The 23,985-nt window shown below is 46.4% G+C and overlaps 1 protein-coding gene across 1 annotated transcript in view; it reads right to left on the reverse strand.

Moving 5' to 3' along the window:
• The window catches only part of XYLT1 (xylosyltransferase I), a 215,457-nt gene that overhangs the window by 62,667 nt on the left and 128,805 nt on the right, over positions 1 to 23,985 (reverse strand). Inside the window, exons 4-5 of the mRNA XM_008573422.1 lie at positions 17,449 to 17,621; positions 16,221 to 16,423 (exon numbers count right to left, since the gene is read on the reverse strand). Of these exons, the coding sequence (XP_008571644.1) occupies positions 16,221 to 16,423; positions 17,449 to 17,621 (376 nt within the window). The remainder of the gene's footprint in view (positions 1 to 16,220; positions 16,424 to 17,448; positions 17,622 to 23,985) is intronic.

Below are 23,985 nucleotides of genomic sequence, written 5' to 3' on the forward strand. Positions count from 1 at the left end.
ATGACAACTTTCAGCCATTTTCACCTTATCAAAGTGTCTTCCTGGCCCACCCTATCCCCCTTTCACATGTAGATTTCCTCGTACAATCTTCTGCCTGATGTAGTCCCCATACACTTCTCTGTTTTTTCTTTCCCGCACGAGCATGGGGGTGCCACATCAGTACTATGCTTTGTTTATGGCTGCATTCCTGCCCCCAGAAAAGTGCCTGGCATGTAGTAGGCACTCTGTTAAATGACTGAAGAGCCACTTACCCTTGTACTATTGCTTTGTTAAAATTTTGTTAATTAAATCAATTTTATTTTTTTAGAAGAAAACTTCAGCTTCAGCATCTGGGGTATGACGTGGTAAATTTTCCTTATATATGTTAATATAGATAAAGATTGACATTTTCAAAAACATGCCCGCATATCACTTTAAATCATCTTGTGCACCACAAGTGGCCCATGGATCCTACTTGGGAAGCCCTGGCTTATTGTTAGAGACATGGGTGGGCTTAAGTCTGAGTGCCACCTCTCAGTAGGTCAGGGTGTCCTTGTGTCCTCCCAAATGGAAATAATGAAGGTCCTACCTCGTCAGGTTGCTGAGAGATTAAGTGAGTCCATGGGAAGCACTTGGCACCCTGCACACACTCAGGGCTTGATGGATAGTGGTGGGGACACCAGGGAAGATGGCTGTCGCTTGGTAGCTCAATTCAATACCACAGCCATTGCTCTCAATGAGGCCCATCCAGGACATTGCCCTGGTTGCTGAATGGTTCCACTGCATCCCAGAAAAGCAATTTGGATTAATGGGACTATTTAGCTGTAGGTGTCCAGAGAATGCATTGTTTAAAGTAACTTGTTAGAGGGCCGGCCCGGTGGCGCACTGCTACAGTGTGCCGCTTGGGAGCGCGGCGGCGCTCCCGCCGAGGGTTCGGATCCCACATACAGACCGGTTCCCGCTCACTGGCTGAGCGAGGTGCGGGCGCAGCACCGAGAGTTGCGATCCCGTTGCCGGTCCTGGTACAGTACGGGCGCGACACTGAGGGTTGCGATCCGTTGCCGGACATGAAAAAAGACAAAAAAAGGAAAAAAAAAAAAAAAGTAACTTGTTAGAAACTTCCCTAGGGTGGCAAACTTTTAAACAACGATCGACTCTGTAACCAAAAATTGCTTGGCCTTAAACCAGATCCCGGCATCCCAAAGAGCGCAATTATACTGAAAAAGGGGTGGCTGCGTTTGCGCCCCTGGCTCGGTTTGCCAAGTAATGTTGACTGATGAGCGCAATTAAATTGCACCAAGGAGAATTTGTCTCTGGAGGAGAAAGGACGCAGGAGACAGGCGGCGGCTCTTGGGGGCACAATTTCTGTTCCTTCTCAGCCAGGGAACAAAACACTGGTGTGGGATTCTACTTTACCCCCCACCATTGGAAAACTGGCCAGCACTGCCAAATGGTTTCCTCTTTCCCTTTCTCCACTTTCCGATTAACCGGTGTTATGGGCAATGGACTATGGCCAAAATCTGGTTCCAGATGCTCCATCTGGGCTGGGTGGGGCTGCTTCACTTAAAATGGGCAGGAGTGGGAGGAAACAGAAGGGGGATCTGATGGGCCATGGGGACTTTGCTGTCTGCCTTGGCTTCTATCACATGACTACTCTCCAGGCTGCTGAACTATCTAGATGTCTGAGCCACTTTCTGACACTGCTGGGGGCCACCACGGTGTTCAGAGGCAGGCCACTTGAGCCTAGAGATGGGGTTAGGTTTGGTCAGGTTGGTGAAGAAGTTTCCTATGTGAAACTTCAGGAAGACTGAGGCTTCAACAATTCAAGAACAAGTGGAGAAATGAACTTGAGAAGGACCGTGTGGTTTCACCCCATTAAGGTACAGAAGGTTCAGAACACCAAGTATCTCTTCAAACAGCCTCCTGGTGTGGAGGAGAGATAGGGCTGGGAGGTGGGCTCAGTGACAGATGATGAGGCTCAGCTCAAGGCAACCACCTTCTTCACTCCATAATAACCAGATTTCCTCAAATTTGTGTTCCCAGCTCCCATGCCCTGGCCCCATTGATCTGTATTTCTGCATTAGTACAGGGCATAGAGGTATAAAATATAAGAGGGAAGGAAGAAGGAGAGAATAAAGAAAGTGATTCCTTAGAAGGCCAGATTATGTTTTTGTCTAGAATGAATAACCATACAGGATTTTTAGTTATCATTACCATCATCATAAGAGAACCATTTCCTTATTTTACATGCTCACCTCTGCATTGGGCCCTGTGTTCCAGATCTCTCATCTGCATAAGGAGCCTATGAAGAAAGGGCCATGGGCAGGGCACGCCAGGTCACTACCCATAGCAAGCCCTCATCTGTTATCTCCTTCCTAGGCTTCTGCAAAGGGAAGAGGAATGGCTGGTATGATTACTCAGTGCAGAGATGTTGCTTGAGACACACTAATTAGCAGGCTGGATAACTACACTGGAAGGGCCCCCACCTGTTCTTGTCTCAGGCCTGGGTTGTGCTTAACCCCCTTGGGACCGAGACCAGCTACACCCTTCTCTTCTTTTTTTGTGTGTCTTCTCTTCATGAGCTGGGTGGATGTGGTAAGCTAAGTTCTCCCAGGTGGACTCAGCCATGTCTCTCTTCTCTATACCCACTGGCATGGCTCAGCATCCTGGTCTCAACATTTAGATGATGGGATGGTGAAGAGGAGGCTGCATGTAGGTTTTGGGCCTGAGTCACCTTGCTCTAACCAGGCTGTGGTCCAGAGAGCTAGAAATAAATCATTGCTTGGATTCCCACTTGGCTATTTTTCTTGTACAATTCCCTGATAAGTAACATGATCACCCCCTCCTACAGGTAAGGATCCTGAGACCCAGAAGGGCTGGACTCACTTGTCTTGAGGGCATATAACTGGCTGGGGATGTGGACAGGTGCCTCAGTCAGCTCAGGCTGCCATAACAAGATGTCATAGACTGGGTGGCTTAAAGAACAGAAATGTCTTTTCTCACAGTTCTGGAGGCTGGGAAATCTAAGATCAAGGCACTGGCCAATTCAATTCCTGGCGAGGGCTCTCTTCCTGGCTTGCAGATGGCTACCTTCTTGCTGTGTCCTGACATGGTAGAGAGAGAGAGCTCTTTGGTGTTTCTTCTTATAAGGACACTAATTCTTATGCTTATTACCCCATTAAACCTTAATTACCTCCTCATAAGCTCTATCTCCAAATACAGGGGTAGGGCTTTAACATATGCACTTGGGGTGGGTGGGGGGAGACACAATTCAGTCTATAGCATTAGAATTCAAATCCAGGTCTGGCTGGCACCACATGGAATTGAGTAGATGGTGCAGAAAATGCCAGCATTGTTTCGGTTTTGCTTCAGAACAATTAGGAATTTTGGGTGAGACAGCCATTTATTCCTTTCTAATTTATTTGAGTTAGGCTAATATTTAAATAAATGAGAATTCCACTGGGCATCACCAGTTAGTCTCTTAGGCGAGAGGTCTGGAGAGTTTGAAATTCAGAGGGCACAGGCTTACAAAAGAATATGACAGCTAGGGATGTTAGGTTATTAGGGGAGAGGTCTGGAGTCTGAAATTCAGAGGGCACAGGCTTACAAAAGAATGTGAAAGCTAGGGATGTCCTAACTAATGCAGGACAGCTGGTTCCCAGAGCAAACACAATTGGCAAAACCATCCCTGATTTTCCACCAGCCAGAGAGGGAAAGAACTCATCTGGAGATGGGGCCACATTGGCCATGGTAAACATGTGGTGGGGTTTGCACTTTGGTGTGATTGGCTTTTTCCCCCTGGTCAACTGCTTATGGAACACACTAGTCCACCTCTTTGGTGAGGAAGCGTGGGCGGCGCAGAGACCATGCTGTATTTGGGAGTTGGGTGAGTTTGCGTTCAAATAACGGCATGAACACTGCCAAGCTGTGTGACCTTGGGCAAACTGCTGAGTCTCTGTGCTCTTCTAGAGGACTAAAGCAGAAAGCAATGGCAGTTTAGTAGCTGGCTGAATACTCTTGACTCTGAATCTGAGATTCTGATGTACCCTTTTCGTCTCCTGGTTACTGGACAGCTCCTGCCTCCTGGATTCTTATCCAGATTAAAAAACAAACAAACAAAAAACCAGAAAGATTCAGATAATGGAGGAATGAGCAGGATAGCTTCAGTACAGAACTGACCAGCAGGTGCACTGTGACCTGTTGGTGAAGAACTCAGGTCTTTTGTCGCCTAGTGATGAAAAGAAGCTGGGCTATTTGAATCCTGGTTCCAATCCCCACCAGTTGTGAGATACTGGGAAAATCCCTGCTGTTGTGAGATACTGGGAAAATCCCTTAACGTTTCTCAGCCTCAGTTTCTTCATCTGTTAAATGGGATGTAGTGATAGTATCTACCTTCTGGGTTTGTGGTGATGGTGACATTAGATAATGCATGGAAGTCACTTGGCCCAAGGCAGCAGGCACAGTAAGTACTGAAAAAATGTTAGCTAGTAGGATTAGCAACTGGAGTATGGCAGATCTTGAAGGATTTCCCCAGGCAACTACTTTGAGAGGCCACTACTGTCCACTCACCATGCTGGACAATGACTCAGGGTGGTAGCAAGGGAGAGGAAATCAACAAATAAATAAATAGTAGTAATAATAATAAAAACAAACAAACAAACAACAACAAAACCCAGAGATTCCAATTTATACACCCAACACTTGAACCTTAGCTCTGTTTTTTGGGGCCCTATACTAATCTGAATCTCTGCCACAACCAGTAAAAAGGGATAGAAACATATCCTCCTTATCCTGCTTGCCTTTTAAAACATGCTGTCCCTCCAGACTCCCCTTGAAAATAACCTTCACCTGCAGTTAGGCATGAGGGACAGTCAGGAGAAGAATAGTGGACTGTAGAATGTGGATCACCCTCACTGGGGACCACCCTGGGTTCACATCAAAATTCCCAGGATGTATGCAGAGCATTTCAGCATGCACCATCCCTACTCTTGGCCACTGGTGGAAAAAAACACAAAAAAGAAAGCTTTGCTTTCCCAAGAGGCTAAAATTCTCAGTGCACTGTGCAGGAAGATGCCAGGGTTGGAAATGTCCCATCCGCAAACACACAGAGAGCTGCTGCCAAGAGAAAGGAGAACTACGAGATCTGGGAGGGAGAAATTTGGAAGAAAATACCCTGCAACATTCCGTGCACAGTCAATCTGGGGTCTGGTGTGAGACCATCAGATTGGCAGAGCATGGAGTGCACACTTATTTCTGAACAGCTTAGCATCCACTCTCTCTTCTTTTGGTAACAGCAGCATAATTCTCTCTATTGGAAGTATTTCTACCTCAAGACACAAATGTAAGGATCGTGAGGGCAGGGATCTGTTTAAACTTAAATTAAAATGCAACCACATTTAAAATTTAGTTCTTCATCCTGCAGGGCACATTTCAAGCTCTCAGTGGCCACATTGGATAGAACAGTTATGAAACATTTTCATCACCCCAGAAAGTTCTAATGCATAGCGTTAGTCTAGAACATTTCATGACATCTAGTGGGATTTTAATAAGCATTTGTTTAATAAATGAATGAATGAATGAATGAATGAATGAGTGAATGAATGACAAAAGTGCTCGACTTTCTGCTGGCCAAAGAATGGAATCAAACCCTTTTTTCCCAGAACTTGGAATTTTTTGTTTAGTGTTGAAAGAATGGGAAAACAAACAAGATAGCAAGCAAATAGACAGTAGGGCTGGAATGCGTGTAAACCATCCCTTGGGTGAAAGTCATGTCAATTCTTGCCTTTGTTCTGATTTTGTGAACTCCCCCACACCTTCCAGGAACATCCTTAGCCAGGACCATGTCCTACATGAATACGACCACTCTTGGCTTTCTGCGGAGCCTTGGTGCCCTTCAACCGAGCCCCATGAGAACTCCAAGAACTCCAGCCTTGCTCCATTTGTCCAGTGGGATGCTCTGGGTTAGTCCTGGCCTCAAGAAAGCCCAAAGAGCTGCCCAAAGAGCCCAAATAACTCAGGGGACCCAGAGCAGCAGGCAAGAGGAAAGGAAACTGCGTTTCTGCAAAAACAGGAGTGTGCTCTGTCAGCTTGAAAAATAACAGGGCTGAGAATATGTTTATTTTGTTACTACATGCAAACAAAACTGTTAACAGAGTAATTACCGGCATGTTTTTCCCGTCCCTTTATGAACAACAGCCTGAGCAGATAACACCCTTTCAGACTTACGCATTATCTGGGTGGAGTTGTCACTGGATGGTTTCATCCCAGGCTTTAGGGTATCAGGAAAGAGTTGGTGCATCTCTGAATATCTAAAGAACAATAGTGGTTTGGATGCTGAGAAAGTGGCCAGCATGGGAGACGGTCACCCAAAGATCTGGGTGTTGGCTCCCAAACAGGATTTCACAGGAAATATGGAGGCTAACATATTTCCTGACATAGCATTTACCTTGTTATTTATTTCTGTAATTATGCGATGAATGTCTGTCTCTCCCTGGACCAGTGGTTTTCAATCCTCACTGTGTAGTACAATCACCTGGGGAGCTTTTAAAAATATATAAATTCTTGCCACCCACAAGAAATTTACATTCAACTGGTCTGGGGCAGAGCCTTGACTTTCTGAGAATCATGCATGAACCCGGATTTGATCTCGGTGTGTAGCATGTCATGAGATGCCAAGCTCCCTGTGGCAGGGACCGTGTCTGTCCTGCTTCCTGCTGTACCCCCAGGGCCTGGTGCTTGGTAGATGCTAGGGAAATGGTCTTGGAGAAGCTCTAGCCAGTTTTCAGTGTCTGGCTCAGCCTGTGTTCTCTGGGGGACTCTGAAGTCCCAGGCAGAGGCTGTCCTAATAGCCCGGGTGTGAGGCGATGAGGATCTGACCCTGACCCCAGCCAGGATGGAAGGGTCACATGTGGGAATGCACATAAGAGAAATGTCAGGGTTAGAGTTAGAACAGGTAGGGTCCAGATGAAGCAGAAAAGTAGGTGGCATGAAAATTTCCAGTTGCTGGTGAGCAGGAGGATGGTCCTATTCAGAGAAATGGAGAAACCACAAGGGGGACTGATGTGGGTTGGGGAGAACTTTTGGAAGAATCATTTGAGAACTCCTGTGAGGAGGTAACTCCCTATAGCTTACCTCCTGGTTCTACCAAGAGGTATACCAGTTATCCAAAGCTTCCAAAGGTTCTAGGGCCCTTTGTTTTGGGAGCTCTTTAAAACAAACAAGAAACACCTCACACTTATTAGGATGGCTGCTATAAAAAATAAACAAACAGAGAATAACAAGTGTTGGTGAGGATGTGGAGTAATTAGAACCCTTGTGCACTGCTGGTGGGAATGTAAATGTTGACTGCACTATGGAAAACAGTATGGCGGTCCCTCAAAAAATGTGAAACAGAATTACCACGTGATCCAGCAATTCCACTTCTGGGGATGTATCCAAGGAATAAAAAGCAAAATTTAAAAAAGATATATGGAGATCGTGGAAAAATAGGATTGAAAGATAATGTGAATCTTTCCCTGAATGTTTCAAAGTTCTCCCGTATGTACAGCCATGTTCATGACAGCACTGTTCACAACAGTCAAAAGGTGGAAGCAACCCAAGTGTCCCTTGATGGATGAATGGATAAACAAACCGTAGTGTACACATACAATGGAATATTCTTCAGTGTTAAAAAAAGGAGATTCTGACGCGCCAAAACATAAATGAACCTTGAGGGCATTATGCTAAGTGAAATAAGCCAGTCACAAAAAGAAAAATACTGTGTGACTCCACTTACATGAAGTACTTAGAGTCGTCAAATTCATAGAGACAGAAAGTAGAATGTTGGTTGCCAGGGTCTGGGAGGAAGAGGGAATGGAGAGTCGTTTAATGAGTAAAATTTCAGTTTTGCAAGATTAAGAGCATTCTGGAGATGGACAGTGGTGATGGTTGCACAATTACGTGAGTGTACTCAATACCACTGAACTGTATGCTTAAAAATGATGAAGATGGTAAATTTTACGTTATGTATACTTTACCACCATTAAAAAAAAAAAAAAAAAGCAAGAAACAAAGAGAGGTCTCCACCCACATTTTTTTCTCCCATTCGTTCAACACACATTCGTCACCTAACCCCTAGGCTGTTGCCTTCCCAGCTGGCCATCAGCTCCCTTCTGATTGGTCTCCTAAGATTTGTCTCAGGCTACTGGGGTTCTTGGGTCTCTACTCTGTGAGTCTCCTGAACAAGGCTGTTTTGTGTAGTCTTGGGGTCCTGGTCCCCAAGCAGAAGGCAGCTGCCTGGTTCTGTGTGACTAAAAAGCTAAATGGCTGCTTGGATTTAGGAAGCTCATTAGGGCTTCCAGGATGCCTGCCTCTGCCAGGAGGTTTGGAGAGAACAGAGGGCTCTGGGATATGGTTCTGGGGTCAGCAGCAGCATCTGCCTCCTAACTGGCCTTCCTACTCCCACCTGCGCCCCCTTCCCAACTGTTGCCCCATGGCAGCCAAAATGATCTCTCAATATTGCAAATATGATGACTCCCCCTTAAAACCTCACGGCTCACAGGCTAAAGCTATAACCACCTGGTAGGTGATCTAAAGTCCCTGCAGTGACTGGCCTCAACCTACCTCATCTGTAGGAAGGCAACCCCTTGCTCTTTGTGTTCCAGCCACAATAGCCTTCTGCAGCTCCTCAAACCTGCCTGGTCCCTCCCACCACTGAGGCCCGACCATACTACTTCCTCTTCCTCGATGCTTTCCTGGGATCCCATCACACTTCCACTAGTTAACTCCTACCCGTCATGTACATCGCACTTCACATGCTGCCTCCCAAGCCAGGTGAGATTCATCATAGACCCCTTGCATCCCTTTCCTTCGGAATGCTTGCCTCTCTTTGTAGTATGTTCACTCATGTGATCATTCTGATTAATGTCTCTCTCCCCCATATTAATAACAACGGCGACCACACAGACAGTCTTTCCTGAGTGCTAAGCACTTTATGTATATATATCAACTCATTTAACCCCTGAAGTGACCATAGGAGGTTATTATCCATATCTTACAGGTGGGAGAATGGAGGCACAGGGACATTCAGTGATTTGCCCAAGTCCAAGTTTTCACAGCTAGTAAACAAAGGAGCTGGGATTTGAACCCAGGTGGCCTAGCTCGAGTCTGCACCCTTGACCACTATGACGAGGGCGGGATTGAATATGCTTTTCCTCACTGTTGAACATCTGGTGCTCGGCACAGTGTCTGACATACGGTAGGTGCTAATAGATACTTGAGTGAATTAGTGAAGTCAAAAGGAGCCCCATCTCCTGAATTTATCTGTGGGAGGAGAGGACTATCCTCAGCTGGACTTCCCAGGCTGTACTCCAAGGCACCACTAAGCTGCCATTGGAAGGGGCTTAGATTGTGAAAGAAATAAAAGAAGGGGAAAAGGGGAGCTTAGATCCCAAGCCCTAGTCCTCTGTGTTTCCATCTTCAACTCCGACTCTGCCTCAGCCAACCAGAAACACTGAGGACTTCTTTCCTGTTCAGTGGAGGCCCAGGGGCTAAAACTAGACAGAGAAGGGACAGAGTGAATGGGAAAGGTCCAGGCCTCTGTGCTCAGCACCCCACCCTGGTCAAGGCATCATCAGGGCTCAGTTGGCAAGAGTCCTCAAGTACCAATGATGGGCAAAGTCCCATATGATGGAGTTGCATCAATTCAGAGCATAGAGCACAAAGCCAACCTAGCCAGGAAACAGGCTTTGGGGAGCTCTTACGAATGCTGGTTCTATCAACTGATAAACAGATAACCACACTGTGATCTATCCATACAATGGAATATTAGCCAGCCATAAAAAAGAATGAAGCATGGCTACATGCTACCATGTGGGTGAACCTCAAAAACATTATGCTAAGTGAAAGAAGCCAGTCATGAAATGTCACACACTGTATAATTCCGTTCATATGAAATATCCAGAAAGGCAAATCCATAGACACAGAAAGCAGATTAGTGGTTGACAGGGCCTGGGGAGAGGTGAAAGGAGTGTGACTGCTTAGTGGGTACAAGGTTTCCTTTTGGGGTGATGAAAATGTTTTGGAAGTATAGAGGTGATGGTTGTACGACATTGTCAATGTACTTAATGCCACTGAATTGTACACCTTAAAATGGTTAATTTTATGTTATGTGAATTTTACATCAATTAAAAAATAATACCGTTTCTGCCACTTACTGGCTGTATCCTTGTGGTTAAGTTTCTTAACATCTCTGTGCCTCAGTTTTTTCATCTGAAAAATGGGTATTCCAAAAGTGGGTACTTCACAGAGTTGCTGTTAGGACTGTGGAAAGCACTTAGAATAATGTCAGGGAGGTACTAGGTGTTGTATATGCATTTGCTGCGGTCGCTGTTTGCTATAAACAATAGGAATTCTTTGATCCTTTCAAGAATTACTGAGCATACAAAAGAAATAAAAAGTACAGGAGTCGCTGAACACAGATAGCTGGGTGTCCACTCTGCTTAATTTAATTTCAATCCTGAAGTGTCCAGGATCTATGCTAACTATTATCAAGGGTTTGACTTTCCTGCAAACTGTTCTAATACTAATTTCTTTAAACTTACTTAGAAGAAATAGTGTTTTGAGGGATGAGGATTAAGACAAAATATGCGTTAAAGGCCTAGTAGAGGGCCTGACACATACATAGTAGGTGCGCAGTCAACGTCTGCAGTGTGAGTCTGGGTGTCAGCCTTGCTGGATTGGTCCTGTGTAAATGCTGGTCTTTGGGAGATTGTAGAGAAGCCCTGGCCACCTGCTTCCTGTCTTTACCAGCTGGCGTTTCCTGCTGAGGCACCTGGAACCACTCTCGTGCTCCTGGCCCACGGCCCTGGCAGTATCTCAGGACAGAGGTTTGGGTCTACTGTTAAACTTAAATGCCCACGTGGTAAGCCCCACTGGGTTAGACTTTGCTGACATGAATCCCCAAGAGGTAGAAGTAGTAGATCATATTAGTTCATTTTCTGTCACTTATAACAGAATACCTAAAACTGGGTAATTTTTTTTTCTTTTTTTGGGTGGCTGGCCAGTATGGGGATCTGAACCCACAACCTTGGTGTTATAAGACTGTGCTCTAACCAACTGAGCTAACTGGCCAGCCTATAGGTAATTTATAAAGAAGTGAAATTTATTTCTTATGGTTCTGGAGGCTGAGAAGTCTCAGGTAAAGGGAGTGCACCCAGTGAGGGCCTTCTTCCTGTTGGGTGGTAGACGGTATCACATGGCAGCAGGGCTTGCTCTCCTTTTAAAGCCACCAGTGCCACTCCCGTGATAACCCACTTATCCATTAACCCATTCATGGATTAATCCATGAATGGATTAATCTTTCATGACAGCAGAGCCCTCACAATCCAATCATCTCCCAAAGGCTCCTCCTCTCAATGCTGCCACATTGGGGATCAAGGTGCCACATGATCTTTGGAGGGGACAGACATTCAGACCAGAGCACACACCGTGAGTTTATCTTGAAAAATGTCAACACAGTTTCCCCTGTCCAGTAGCTTCTGTGCCTTTACATCACCACAGGCTGAATGTGAGCCTTAGGAGTGGATGTGAAAACACCTCTCTCCTTACATCTGATTTGCCCCACCGTCTAGTTAAGGATGGACAGTGTGGGGTCTCTTATTACTGGTTCCAACCAAGCAACAGGGCAAAAAGTTTGGCTTCATTCCTTCCTGTGGCCAATCTAAAGTATGCTGGGCATAGTTGCCTGCCTCAGTAACTAGAATATAGTCAATAAAACCATCACATCTTTTGATGACTGAAGACCGTCCCAGGGTCTCAGAGTTTGGAAACATCCATTTGCATCCCTGTACTGGTACATACCCGGCTCCAACCAGAGTCTACACAGTCCAGGAAGTCATGTCAACAGCAGAGCAGGAAGGTTGGGAGACTTAAACACGCTCAGCTCACATATTCCAAATATACGAATATTCTTCACGTTCTCAAAAGGGCTGGTTCTATCCTGTTTTTCTTGAAACATTCAGTCTTCGCGCCCTAACTTAGCTTCTCCCATTTTTGCCAGGGATGTGAGTTCAAGAAATATTTTACTCCTTTTTAAAAAATTGATATATTACAACTACACTTATTTATGGGCTACAGTGTGATGTTTTAGTACATGTAATTGGCAGAACTTTTGAAATCCTCTCTTCTTTCTGTTTTGAAATATACAATGAGTTATTGTTAATCATAGCCACCCAGTGTGTACTGGAACATGAAAACTTATTCTTCTAACTAACTGCAACTTTGTACCCATTGACCAACCTCTCCCCATCCTCTCCTCCCCCACCCCTCCCAGCCTCTGGCGACCACAACTCTACTCTGTACTTTTAAAACTCTATCCAAGGGGAAGGGGAAAGCAGCTCAGGTGATGATTAAGTCCCACTGGTGATGCCCACACCACTCCACTGCTGTAACACTAACAGTCTGCATTTATCGAGCACTTTCTACGCATCAGGCACTGTTCTGCCCTTCATGTGCCGTATTTCATTTAACTCTCCCCAAAGCCCTTTGAAATAGGTACTAATATTGTGCCTATTTTAAGCTGGAGAAATAGAGATACAGAAAGTTCAAGCAACTTGTGCAGATTCACACGGCCCCTCAGTGGTGGTACAGTATCTGAAACCAGGCTGTCTGTGTCCAGGGCCTAAACAGACTAGTGGCCAGTAAACCAGCAAGTCTTTACTATCTGAGAGAGGAAGAGTCTGGCCCCCCAGTTATGGCTGGGCAGGGGCCATAGGGAAGTGAAATCCAATCACAGGACAGCTCAGAGTAGCCACCTTGGGCTGGCTGTACCCTGGATGTTCCCTAAGTTTTCAGAGCCTGTTAGAAGCATCTGACTTGGGCACTCCTGCCCTTCGAGAAGGATCCTAAGTTTGCTCATCCTTCCTGGGATGGGAGAAGTAGCAGTTTTGGAAGTTACAGATGGAGCAGCAGATGGGAAGTGAAAACCTATCAGGGTTGCCCAGGATAAAACCATTCATCTGCAAAATTCATATGTTTTTGTGTGGGGCGACTTCACGAAAACAACAGCAAGAGGGACCAGCAGTGCTTGATGCGTGAAGTGCTTCTGGCCATGGGGCTGGCAGAGCAGTGTGGGCAGAAGAATTGGGTTGGGGGATGCACCATGGAGATGAGATCATTGAGAAGGAAACGGAGAGAAAGAGAAAGACAGACTGACAGAGACACGGAGTGACCTGGAGTGTTAAAGCCACAAAAACTATAAATAAGATGACTCTCTTTTCTGAACCCCAAAATAGGTTGGGCACATGGTCTGAGAAAGGATTTCTGGGCCCCTCAGAGATATGAAATGTAACCTTGGATGTAGCTTAGGTATAAACAGTTGAGATTTATGGAGCACCTTCCAAGTGCCCGACATTCTGCTAGGTTCTACGATTAGGTTCTATGATTATATCCTGATTTCATAGAGATTGAAGTTGCTTGCCCATGGTCACCTGCTAGTTAAGTGGCAGAGCTCAGAATCGAACCCTAAGCAGCCTGATGAGAGTCTGAGCACTCATCCTCCAGGATACTGAGCAGAGCCAGGCTCTCCAGGTTAAATGGCCACGGTTACGCCTTCAACTTGTAAATCAACACCACACAGGGCCTCTAGGGGGCAGTAACGAGCACTCCAGGCCTCAAGAGGTCTTTGGCTGAGCACTGCTGCCCCTGACCTAGGCTGACACGACCACTGGGTCCTCCACTGGAAATCTGGAGAAGGAAGAGTGTGGTGACTGTGACCATAGCTCCTCAGACTCAGGTGGCCTCCAAGTACCTTACCTCACATTCCCTGCTGCAAGGTGGTCTAACCACTACCCCACCCAGCCAGAAGCTCAAGCGGGGGGCGGGGACGGTTTCCTTCTGTGCTTCCTAGGCGGCCCAGGGCCATCTCGCCAGTCAGGGCCTGCTGACTTCTCCAAGGGGCCAACTTCAAGCAGAAAGAACACGAATGTTGGAACCAGACAGAACTGGTCTTAATCCCCACTCCACCCTCTATCTGTGGCACGACCTTGAGCCTCAGTTTTCCCTCAGGTTTGCTGTGACTATTTAAGGAAGCACCAACCATGTTAGCAGCTACGTTCAGCATTTAGGGGCATTGCTCAACTCAGTCCTGTCGTGGAAGATGAAGGAAGAATGTTCTAAGTCCGCCTTTTCCTATACTTGGCTAAACTCACCTCTCTTCGTTCTTCTGTTTATTCTACTCCATCCATTTTTTAAAAATTTCTCAAATGCAACAATCTTGTTCACTAAATGCCCCCAAATATATAGCTCAGTAATTGCTAAATAAATGAATGAATAAATGAGCCACGGTAAGTAAATGACCACTTTCTTTTATCCCTGCCATCCTATGAACAAAAGAAAAAACAGATGTCTTTCTAGCCACCATCATTTTTCTAAGGTTCAAGGTTGCTAGATGTATCTTGTCCAAACTGACCAGAGATTATGCCTCCCACCCCCCAGCAGGGTCCAGGATCTCCCAGCAGATGACAGATGCCACCAAGCCCAGGACTAAAGAAGGGCACCGAGGACCATGTTGTAAAGGACAAAGAAGCCATTTCTAGCTTTAAAGAGAAGCCTTCCTTCCATGCCTGCACTTTATTTGGATCCTGATTTAAAACCGAAACTCTTGGGAATATGTGACCTGGATTTGTGATGACATTAAGAATGCCTGTTAATATTTTAGGTGCGATAACCATATTGATGTTCTGCTGAAAGACAGGCTTTATCTTTTAGGGATGTATACTGAAATATTTACAGATACAACTGCACGATGTCTTGGATTTGCTTCAAAATAATCCAGGGTTAGGGGTAGAGGGTGAAAACCCAGAAGCAACAAGACTGGCCATGAATCGATTATTGAAACCAGTGATGTATATGTGGGGGGTTCATTATGCCCTTCTTGGTACTCTTATGTATGTTTAAAAATGTCCCTAATATAAGTTAATTTTTTTCTAAGACACCTTCATCTAACACTGCTGGGAATGCTGTGCCCAGAGCTCTGGCACCTTTGGTAGGAGGGAGACACCCCCTTCACCCCCAATCTACTTTCCTTTTCACCCCATCAACAAATCAGGATGGAAGACACAAGCAGAGAGCTGCCTTCTTAATAGGAAATGTGGTTCATTTTCTTTTTTCCTATAGGATCTCTAGAGGGGCTTTCTTTGCTTATGGTCTATTTTAAATGGCTGAAAACCAACCTCCTTGCAAAGGCACAGACTTGGCTTCTCAGCGTTGCTGCTGCATGTGTTTCCCAGCACCTGGGGGCTGCTGGCTGCACCGCCAGCTCCAGACAGTTGTGACCAGGCAGGCTGCAAGCCCGGAGTGGGCAGATCTTCAAAGGAAGCTGGAAATCTGTGGCTTCACGTGACGTCTCCCAATTTTGAAAGGTAGGCAATCAATTCATTTGTTAAAATTTGATAGGAGCCAAACAAACACACCCATGGGCTTCAAGCAGCCTGAAGACTCCCGCTTGCAATCGTGCCGGGGCTGCTAGAACCAACCTCCCTTCTTCCATCCTGCTCCCTTTCAGTTTAACATCTAAGTCAGTCCTTGTCCTTCCTCTGTTCAAAACATGCTGGTGGCTTCCATCTTGCTTAAAGTGACAGCCAAACTCTAGACTCTCCATAACCTAGCCCCTATTTCCTCCCTGACCTTATGTCTTTTGTTACTCTACCCCTCACTCATTCTGTTCCAGCCACACTGAGCCCTGCTGTTCCTTGCACACACACACCAGGCACGTTCCCACCTTAGGGCTCAGCACTCGCTGCTCTTTGTGCCTGGACCACTTTCCTTGTTGGCCACCCTTGTTAAAATATAACTCTCCCCCTACTTCTGCCCTCTGCTTTAGTTTTCTGACATACCATTTTCCTGATTTTGTTTGTGGTTTGTCTCCCTACTTGAATGGAATCTCCATGTGGGTACAGGTTTTGGTCCCTTTAGTAAACTGGTACATCATTGAACAGAGCTGGGAAAACCATCAGCTTAATAAATATCTGTTGAATGAGTGAATGAATGAATGCATAAGTGCTTCTCGGGTCCAATCTGAATCCCATGCGGAGAGATCTTACGGAGACAGTGCATGAGTTCTATGCAGCAGTTCAGGGAGATGGAAACACTTCTCTGGACAGGAAGCCCTCTGCCTCTGCTTTCTGGTGTCCCAGCTATGATGAGAGACAGTGAGGGGGAGCAGACCTCAGACCAGACAGGCTTGGGGCCACCAGGTGCCTTACCTGATGGGGTAGTCTGCTGCGCTGAGGTTGATGAAGAAGTCCCAGGGCCAGTCTGTCATCTCCAGGAGGTCCCGCATGCTCTGGAGGTAGGTGGACAGGAGGCTGGCTCCTCCCCAGATGGTGGCCATCCTCCAGGGGGTGATGCGGACGTTATCGTACTGCCTGGCGAACTGGAGCACTTGCCGATGCAAGTAATTAGAGCGCTTTGCCCAGGAGAGAAAAGGTGACATTGACATCCTAGAAACCACTCAGTCATGCCCCTCATCTCTTGTCCCCTCTCTGTCCCTTCCCTTCTAGTTGACGGGGCTTCTGAACATAGTGACTTGACCAAGAAACTAATTCCAGCCTGGGGAGGCTTTCTGCATTGCTATTCAAACTTTTATCTTTAAAAAAAATTTGCATTTGATGTTTGAAATGCAGATTCCCTGGCCCCACCTCTGAGTTAATCGTTCACTAGGCTTGGGTTGATGGGACTCTGCATTTTAAAAATGCCTGGGACTCTGCATATTTTTTTATGACTGGTGTATGTGGTCTGAGGATAACAACCTAAGAAGTTTTGTTCTATCTAAACTTGATGGAAATCTGGCAGAGGAGTTTCTGTTTTCTGTCCACCCTCAGGCTTGTTAGAAGCAGACCTTTTGGATCAAATATCCCCTTTGTCTTCTTGAGTGAAGACATAATCATGTTATGTCAGCCAACCGACAGAAACCTCTGGGATGAGGTAGCTCAGGGGTCAGCAAGTCTGCTGCAGGGTTTTTGTTAATAAAGTTTTATTGGCACACAGCCATGCCCATTTGTTGACAGTCTCTGGGGCTGCTTTTGCAGTACGAGGGCAGTGCTGAGTAGCCTCCAGAGAGCATATGGCCCACAGAGCTTAAAATATTTACTATCTGGCCCCTTATAGAAGAAGTGTGCCCACTCCTGGGATAGCTTTTCCCAGAAAGTCTGTGAATGGCAGAGAGGGGCACTGGCAGTGAGGAAAAGACATAAGAAAAATAATGTTTATGGAGAAAGTCAAACATCACAGCTGGAAACTTTGAAACGGACCCACATACGTACATACACACACACACAGCACTTCAAGAGCTCCAAGCACAGGCAGTTGCTCAGCCTCTGAGCCCTCTCTGAAAGGGAGCAGCCTGGACTTGCCATGGGGGTGGGGGGTATCAGAGAGACAGAGAGACTATGGAGGCAGCCCGGCATGAGGCCCTCTGTGGAGGCTCCTCACCTTGTCCACGTGGATGTAGTAGAAGTGGTCTTTGTGGTAGATGGCCTTGAACATGCGCTGCAGCTGGCGAGAGGCACGGCCGTGGACCACCAGGACGAAAGCGATCCTGACCGGGTTGGCTGGCATGTACTCCACCGAGTCCTCGTCCCACTGAACGTTTTTGTTGGCTTTGCCTGGGAAAACCCAAAAGAACAGAGAGGTGAGGGTGAGGCTCGGCTGTCCTTTGGGGCATGGGAGTTTCTCTGATGCTTCATCTGGGGACTATTTGGTGGGCACAGCAGTCCTACGGGGCCCTGAAACTTGACTCAACATAACCAAGCATGTCCTACACATTGTCCAGGCACAAAAGGGGTAGGGGACCCTGGGGTGCTTATGACATAGTTTCCATCCCCAAGGAGCTTAAAAAGGCTGGACATATATTAAACTATTGAACAAGGCAGGAGGTGATGAGAGCTGTAAGAGATGTATCTCTGAGCCACAGAGGAAGAAACAGTTCTGAGTTAGGAAATGTGAGATACACCTGCTGTTCGTGCCTGTCCAGAATCTACTCTCCATTCTTCTCCTAACAGCATCCAATATATTTTTTTGTTTGTGTTAAATTGTAGTGAGAACAGATAATGTGAGATCCACCCTCTGAACAAATGTTTAAGCGTCCAGTACAGTATTGTTAACTATAAGCACAAGTTGTACTGCAGATCTCTAGAACTTATTCATCTTGCATAATTGAAACTTTATCATCCAATACTTTTTTGCAGCATCACCCCCCTCCTCCATTTCCATATGGACGAGGAGGATCTAACCCTGCTGTCAGTTCCAGGGGTGGTCCTGCTGCTCAGGCCTGGCCAATCAGAACGCTGCATCTCCCTGGTCACAGTATTGTTCAGAGATGAACATGTGACCCAACCGAGCTAATTACCAAGTAAGACAGAATTCCAGACTCCTGCTGCACACTAGAAAAGAGAGGGTCTGCTTCTGATGGACATGAAACTAGAAGATTCCAAGAGCCTTTTTATTTCCACATGGAGAGAGGTTGCCAAGAAGAAAACCAACACCAAGGGAGGCACTGCTGAGCTGTGACAAGGGTCCTAGTCCCACGACCTGGCTTGAGCTCCGGGATCAGCCCGGCTAGAGATCAGCCACCATCATAGATTATTTTTCTTTTAAAGCCAGATCCCACACCAGATCCACCTGCATACATGGTTCCAGATGTCTTTCATCCTGACATCAGCCTCAAAGACTACTCTCCTCTTTTCCCCTGCAAATACTCCAGGGCCAAGGCTTCAGGGAGAGACACAGCTTCCTGGTGTAGTTCATTACAGTTTCAATTAGACATTTCCTGGCTTTCCTCCACCTGATTTCCTCCGGGTTCTAGGTTTATGGGACCCAGCACATTGTCAGAGTAGAAGTTGCAGGTGTCCCAGAGTATCAACTAGGAACACTGAGAATTGAGACTGTGAAGCCTGGAGGTCGGGAGATTGGAAGCCATCAGCTGTCATCAGAAAGCTGAATGGCCGCCAAATAAACAAGGCTCCTTCTACATTGTTCCAGAAAACAGGATGAGATTAATGTGGATGATATCCAATGCACAGACTCCACGGCCTGAGATCTGCCTCCTGAGCCCTCCCTGCCCTAACTGGTCCCACTTTCCATCTGGCCACCTGGCCTTTCTTTTCCTTGAACAAGCTCATTTCTGCCTCAGGACCTTTTCGCCAGCCATTCCTGCTACCTGGAACACCCTCTCCCCAGATTCACAGCCCAAGAAAGGACTCCTGTCCCTCACCCACCACATCTCTCACTCTCTCTCACCTCATGCTATTTCAATTTTCTGCACAGCATTTAACACCATGTTATCTCTTTACTTTTTTATTGTCTGAACACTCCACAATAGCATAAGCTCCAAATGATAAGGACTCTCAGTCTTGTTTGCCATTGTGCACACATCACTATAATAATGTCTGGCACACATGTGGCTCTTGGTGAAAAAAGTTACAGAAGCATACATATTGGCTTGGTACAATAATAATGCCAGTTATTGAGCGTTGACCAGCCCTTGACATTCATTATCTCATTTAATCCTCATACAGATCCTGCAAGTAGTGCTATTATCTCCATATTCCAATGAGGAAACCACAGCTTTGAGAGATGAAGGGCTTTGTTCAAGGTCACACCGTTTTAATTAGTTAAGCTGAGATTCAAACCCAGGTATGATTCCAAAGACCACACCCTAACCACTAATTTATATTCATTATTGTACCTAGAGTTTGGAAGGAAAAGTTCATAGCAACTAAACTTGTTAATGAAATAGCCTGTAAGTTAGTTACTACAGGTCAGTAGGCATGCATTTTAGGACTGTCACAGGTATTTCAGGGGCGATTCCTGTATTAAATGGGAAGCTGACTCTTGGTGATCAATATAGCTAGATCTTTTCATCCATCCATCCATCTATCCATCTGCCCATCTATCCATCCAAATCCAATCACCCAGCCACCCAAACCCACAGCAAATTATCCACTCACCCATCCAGCAAACCATCCAATAGCCTATCATTCCAAACACCAACCATCTGTTCAAGCCTCATGGGGACACTGGGATCAACCCCTGCTTTGCTCTCCAGCCATGGATGTCTCTTGCCATGGTTGCTGCATGGGTGAATGAATGAGTGAATGAGTGAATGAGCACATTCTGAAGAAGAGTTGCTGCTCTTGTCCAGAGGAGTTGATGTTTTGAGCCTACTATGCATCAGTCCTGTGATTGGTACTCTGCATCCATCATCATTTGGTCCTGGGAAGAATGCATTATCATCCTCTGAGGCTCAGAGAGGTCAGCACGTTCCCCACATCACACAACTAGTGAGGACAGAGGTGGCAGTTGAAGCTAAGCATTGCCAAGTCCAAAGCCAGCCTGGCTGTTTCCACCTGCCCTGTGCCAAAGCAGAGTCAAGGGTTGTCATGAGGACCCTACTCTTGTCTTTAAAGGGACTCGGATGTTGATGTTCAGAAAAGCCTTGTAACTTCTCCTTAGGGTTTCAGAAAGCAGAGCAGAGTCACAGAGAGACAGACACATGGATGCTTTTCTTCTGGAGGAGGGAAGGGAGCCCAGGGAAGTCAAAGACAATCACTCCAGCAAAACAGCTTCCTTGGCTTAAATATAAAGTCATCCATTCTTGGGTCAGATGTTTGGTCTGGGGAGCTGCAAAGAAAAAGGAAACAAAAATCCCAGAGTTCTTCTGGAGTACAGCTATTTTGGGGATGGGATGGGTGGGAAGGAATAAAAATATCTAAAGAAAGGAGACACAGACAGAGGGAGAGAGGGAAGTAGAGAAGAGAGGCAGAGAGGGAGAGAGGCTGACTTTCATTGAGCGCCTGCTATGTGTGAAGCAATTTCTGTGCATGATTTTATTTACTTGTGTCCAAACCTCTATGAGAAGGGAGCTCTCCTCTTCCTATTGCACAGATGGGAAAGCTGAGGCTCAGGGAGGTCCCCATTAGGAAATAGCTGAGCTCAGAGTGGAGTGAGTCTGTGACCCCAGAGTCCTGTCACTGTCACTATGCTCGATCAAACTGTCTCCATTTCATAAAGAGGGAAATCTGTTCCTAGGAGAAGTGTGGTCCGTTGACTTTCAGCTGCAGGACAGACAACTGTGACATGTGGTCAGAGCTATGTGGGACTGTACAGCACGAGACACTTTGAAAGACTGAAACCCAATTACTGCCCAGCTCCTAAAAAAAGACCTATGAATCTAACAATGTAATCAGATTCCCATAACACAAAACAGAAAATAAGTGGAAAAATCAGAGTGATTAGAGGCAGAGGGAGAGCTGACTTCAGACGAATGTTAAAAAGCCAGGTTATAGGGGGAGAATATCAAGTATATTTTTGCAGTGCAGGTGTGAAGGCTGAGGACAGAGAGTCAAAGAACAGACCTCTGGTTACTCAAAATCAGTACGTCTCAGCATCGCGGCGGATCAGATAAGTACCATGTAATCCTTGGGCTCCAAACAGATGGTGAAGATGAAGGTGTTTTGCAAGGGTCAGTGTGCTGTACAAACGTGACGTGGGTGACGATCATGGTTGTGGTGCCTTGTAGGAATACAATCCAGGAGGAGAATGCAAGGTGCAGGGGTTTAAGAGAGTGGCCTCTGGTCAGGCAGATCTTTGGGACCTTAAACCAGTTATGCAACCTCTTCAAGACTTAGTTTTCTCACCTCACCTGTAAAATGGGTATGCATAATGACAGAATCTGCCTCACGTGGATGTTCATGTCTAATACTCAACACAGTGCCTGGCATATAGTATATGCTTGATAAACTATACATATCAGCAGCAGCAGCAGCAGCATTAGCATTAGTGTTGTAATTTCTATTTAGCTGTTCACCCGCAAAGGTCAGGATCAAGTCTGGTTTGATCAACTAGCCCAGCTCCAGGGTTCTATCCCAAGGCTGTGCTGGCTCCCAGGGCTGTCTATTCACAGGAACCCACTGCTTGCAAATAAACATCCACAACCAGAATTTCCCTCTGAAGCGTTCGTCCCAGACCACAATTAATAACAAATGCGAAGGAGCCGCTTGACTGGAATAGTTCTTCTACCAACAAAGCCCTCGATTCTATTTATACTCTGAAAGGGCCTCTTCTGGCTGCTGCAGGAGGAGCTTTTTGAGTTGCTTCCAAATAAGAGGGTTGGTTGGGTCCTGGGAATGAAGAGACGTGGAAAAAAGGTTGTATGCAAATAGGGCTTCTTAGGTCAGGAGGCTTCAAACTGGAGCTTGAGCAGGTTAAGGCTGTCTGGGAAGGTGTGCTGGGATTCAGAGCTGGTGTCTAGACCCAGCCTCTCTGATCGCGGGTTCTTCATCTATAAAGAGGGATGAACAATCCATCCCTGGCCCTGCTGGGTTCCGGAGTGATTCAGGGTCACAGATGGGAAACTGTTTCACACCAGCAGCAGGCACGTCGCAGAGGAGCAGGATGAGTTCATCTGGAGCAGAGACCCTTAACAGGTTCTAGGTTCTTTGTCAGACTTGGCCAGGGGGTGTCATTTTCTCACTGGGAAATGTTGATGAGGATTTTAGTGATTAATCTTGAGAATTCCCTGGTGCGCAGGAAGAATCCCCTACTCTTACTGGGTTTAGAAAAGGTGGTATAGTGTGGCAGGAAGTGCACTGGATGAAGAGCTGTGAGCTAGGTTCAGATGCTGCTTATGCTGTGAGCAGATGCAGGCCACGGGACCCTGGGCAGGTCAATCCGTGGTCCTGCTGATTCTCATAAACTAGTGACGTTACCGAATGCCTCTTGAGCACTTATTGTGTCCTAAGCACTATCCGTATGTGATTTCATTATTTAATCATCCCAAGGTCTACGGAGGTGGGTGTCAGGATGCAAACCCCCATCTTACCATGAAAGATTCTGAGGCTGGAAGGTGCTGAGTAACTATGAAGTTACCCTCTCTGATGAGTGCCAGAATGGAGACAAACACTTGCATCTGCCAAACCCCAAAACCCCATGTTTCATTTTACCAAATGAAGGAGATAAATTTTCTGGATATTTCTCAAAATTTCTGGATCATCTGGGCTTATAACCTGATTCTGGAGTCAGCAGCACTGCACTGAAATTTATACTCCCTTGGGAGTCAGGTTGGTTTTCTTGAAGGCTGTCTGTCAGTCCCCTACGAGCCAAGGTCACGCTCTTAGCTCTTGCAGGACATAGCCCTGGCCCCCTGGGCCTGGCAGGGAGCTGACCTTGGGGAAGAGGGCTCAGCTGAAGATTTCCGACTGACGGATTAAGTCAGACAGCTTCACCCACGGATGGGTCCCCGGGAAGGCGAAGCGGAAGACTCAGACCCAGGCTGTTGCACGTGGCTGTCTCCACTCATCCAGCAAACTGGCTGGGGGCTGTGTCCCCCCTTTTCCTTGAGATTTGGGGTGGCTCGAGATGCACCAAGCCTCCCTGGGAGGAGCTATCGAGGGTCCAGGCCTCCCTCCATCATCGACACTGCTGTTGACTCAGTGCTACATATCACCTCCAGCATGGCTTTGTTTTTGGCAGCTGGCCAGTTCCGGGGTCTGAACTCATGACGTTGCTGTTATAAGCCTATGCTCTAACCAACAGCCCCTAGCCTGGCTTTGTGGGAGGGGCGGGGGGGGGGGGGAAGAAACGAAAAAAGGTCATGGAGTCCAGAGAGGGGACTGAGAGAGCACAGTCCCAAGCTGAGAGATCACAGTCCCAAGGACAACGCTGGCCAGGCCAGCGCCCTCAGGTCACAGGAGAAATGACTCTTCCTTGGGAAAGCCATTCCTGAGCCTCTTCCACACCCATCTTTAAGTTCCCTGCCACAGCCCTTCTGAGCATCTCACATTTAATCATCCTTTCAAAAATTATGGTAAAAGATATATAACATAAAATTTATCATATTAACCATTTTTAATATGCAATTCAGTACTGATAAGTACATTCACATTATTGTGCAACCATCACCACCATCTACCTGCAGAGCACTTTTGATCTTGCAAAACTGAAACTCCATACCTATTAAACAAGAACTCC

The sequence above is a fragment of the Galeopterus variegatus genome, unplaced genomic scaffold (genome assembly GCF_000696425.1).
Source record: "Galeopterus variegatus unplaced genomic scaffold, G_variegatus-3.0.2 Scaffold921, whole genome shotgun sequence".
In the NCBI taxonomy this organism is placed as follows: Eukaryota; Metazoa; Chordata; class Mammalia; order Dermoptera; family Cynocephalidae; genus Galeopterus; species Galeopterus variegatus.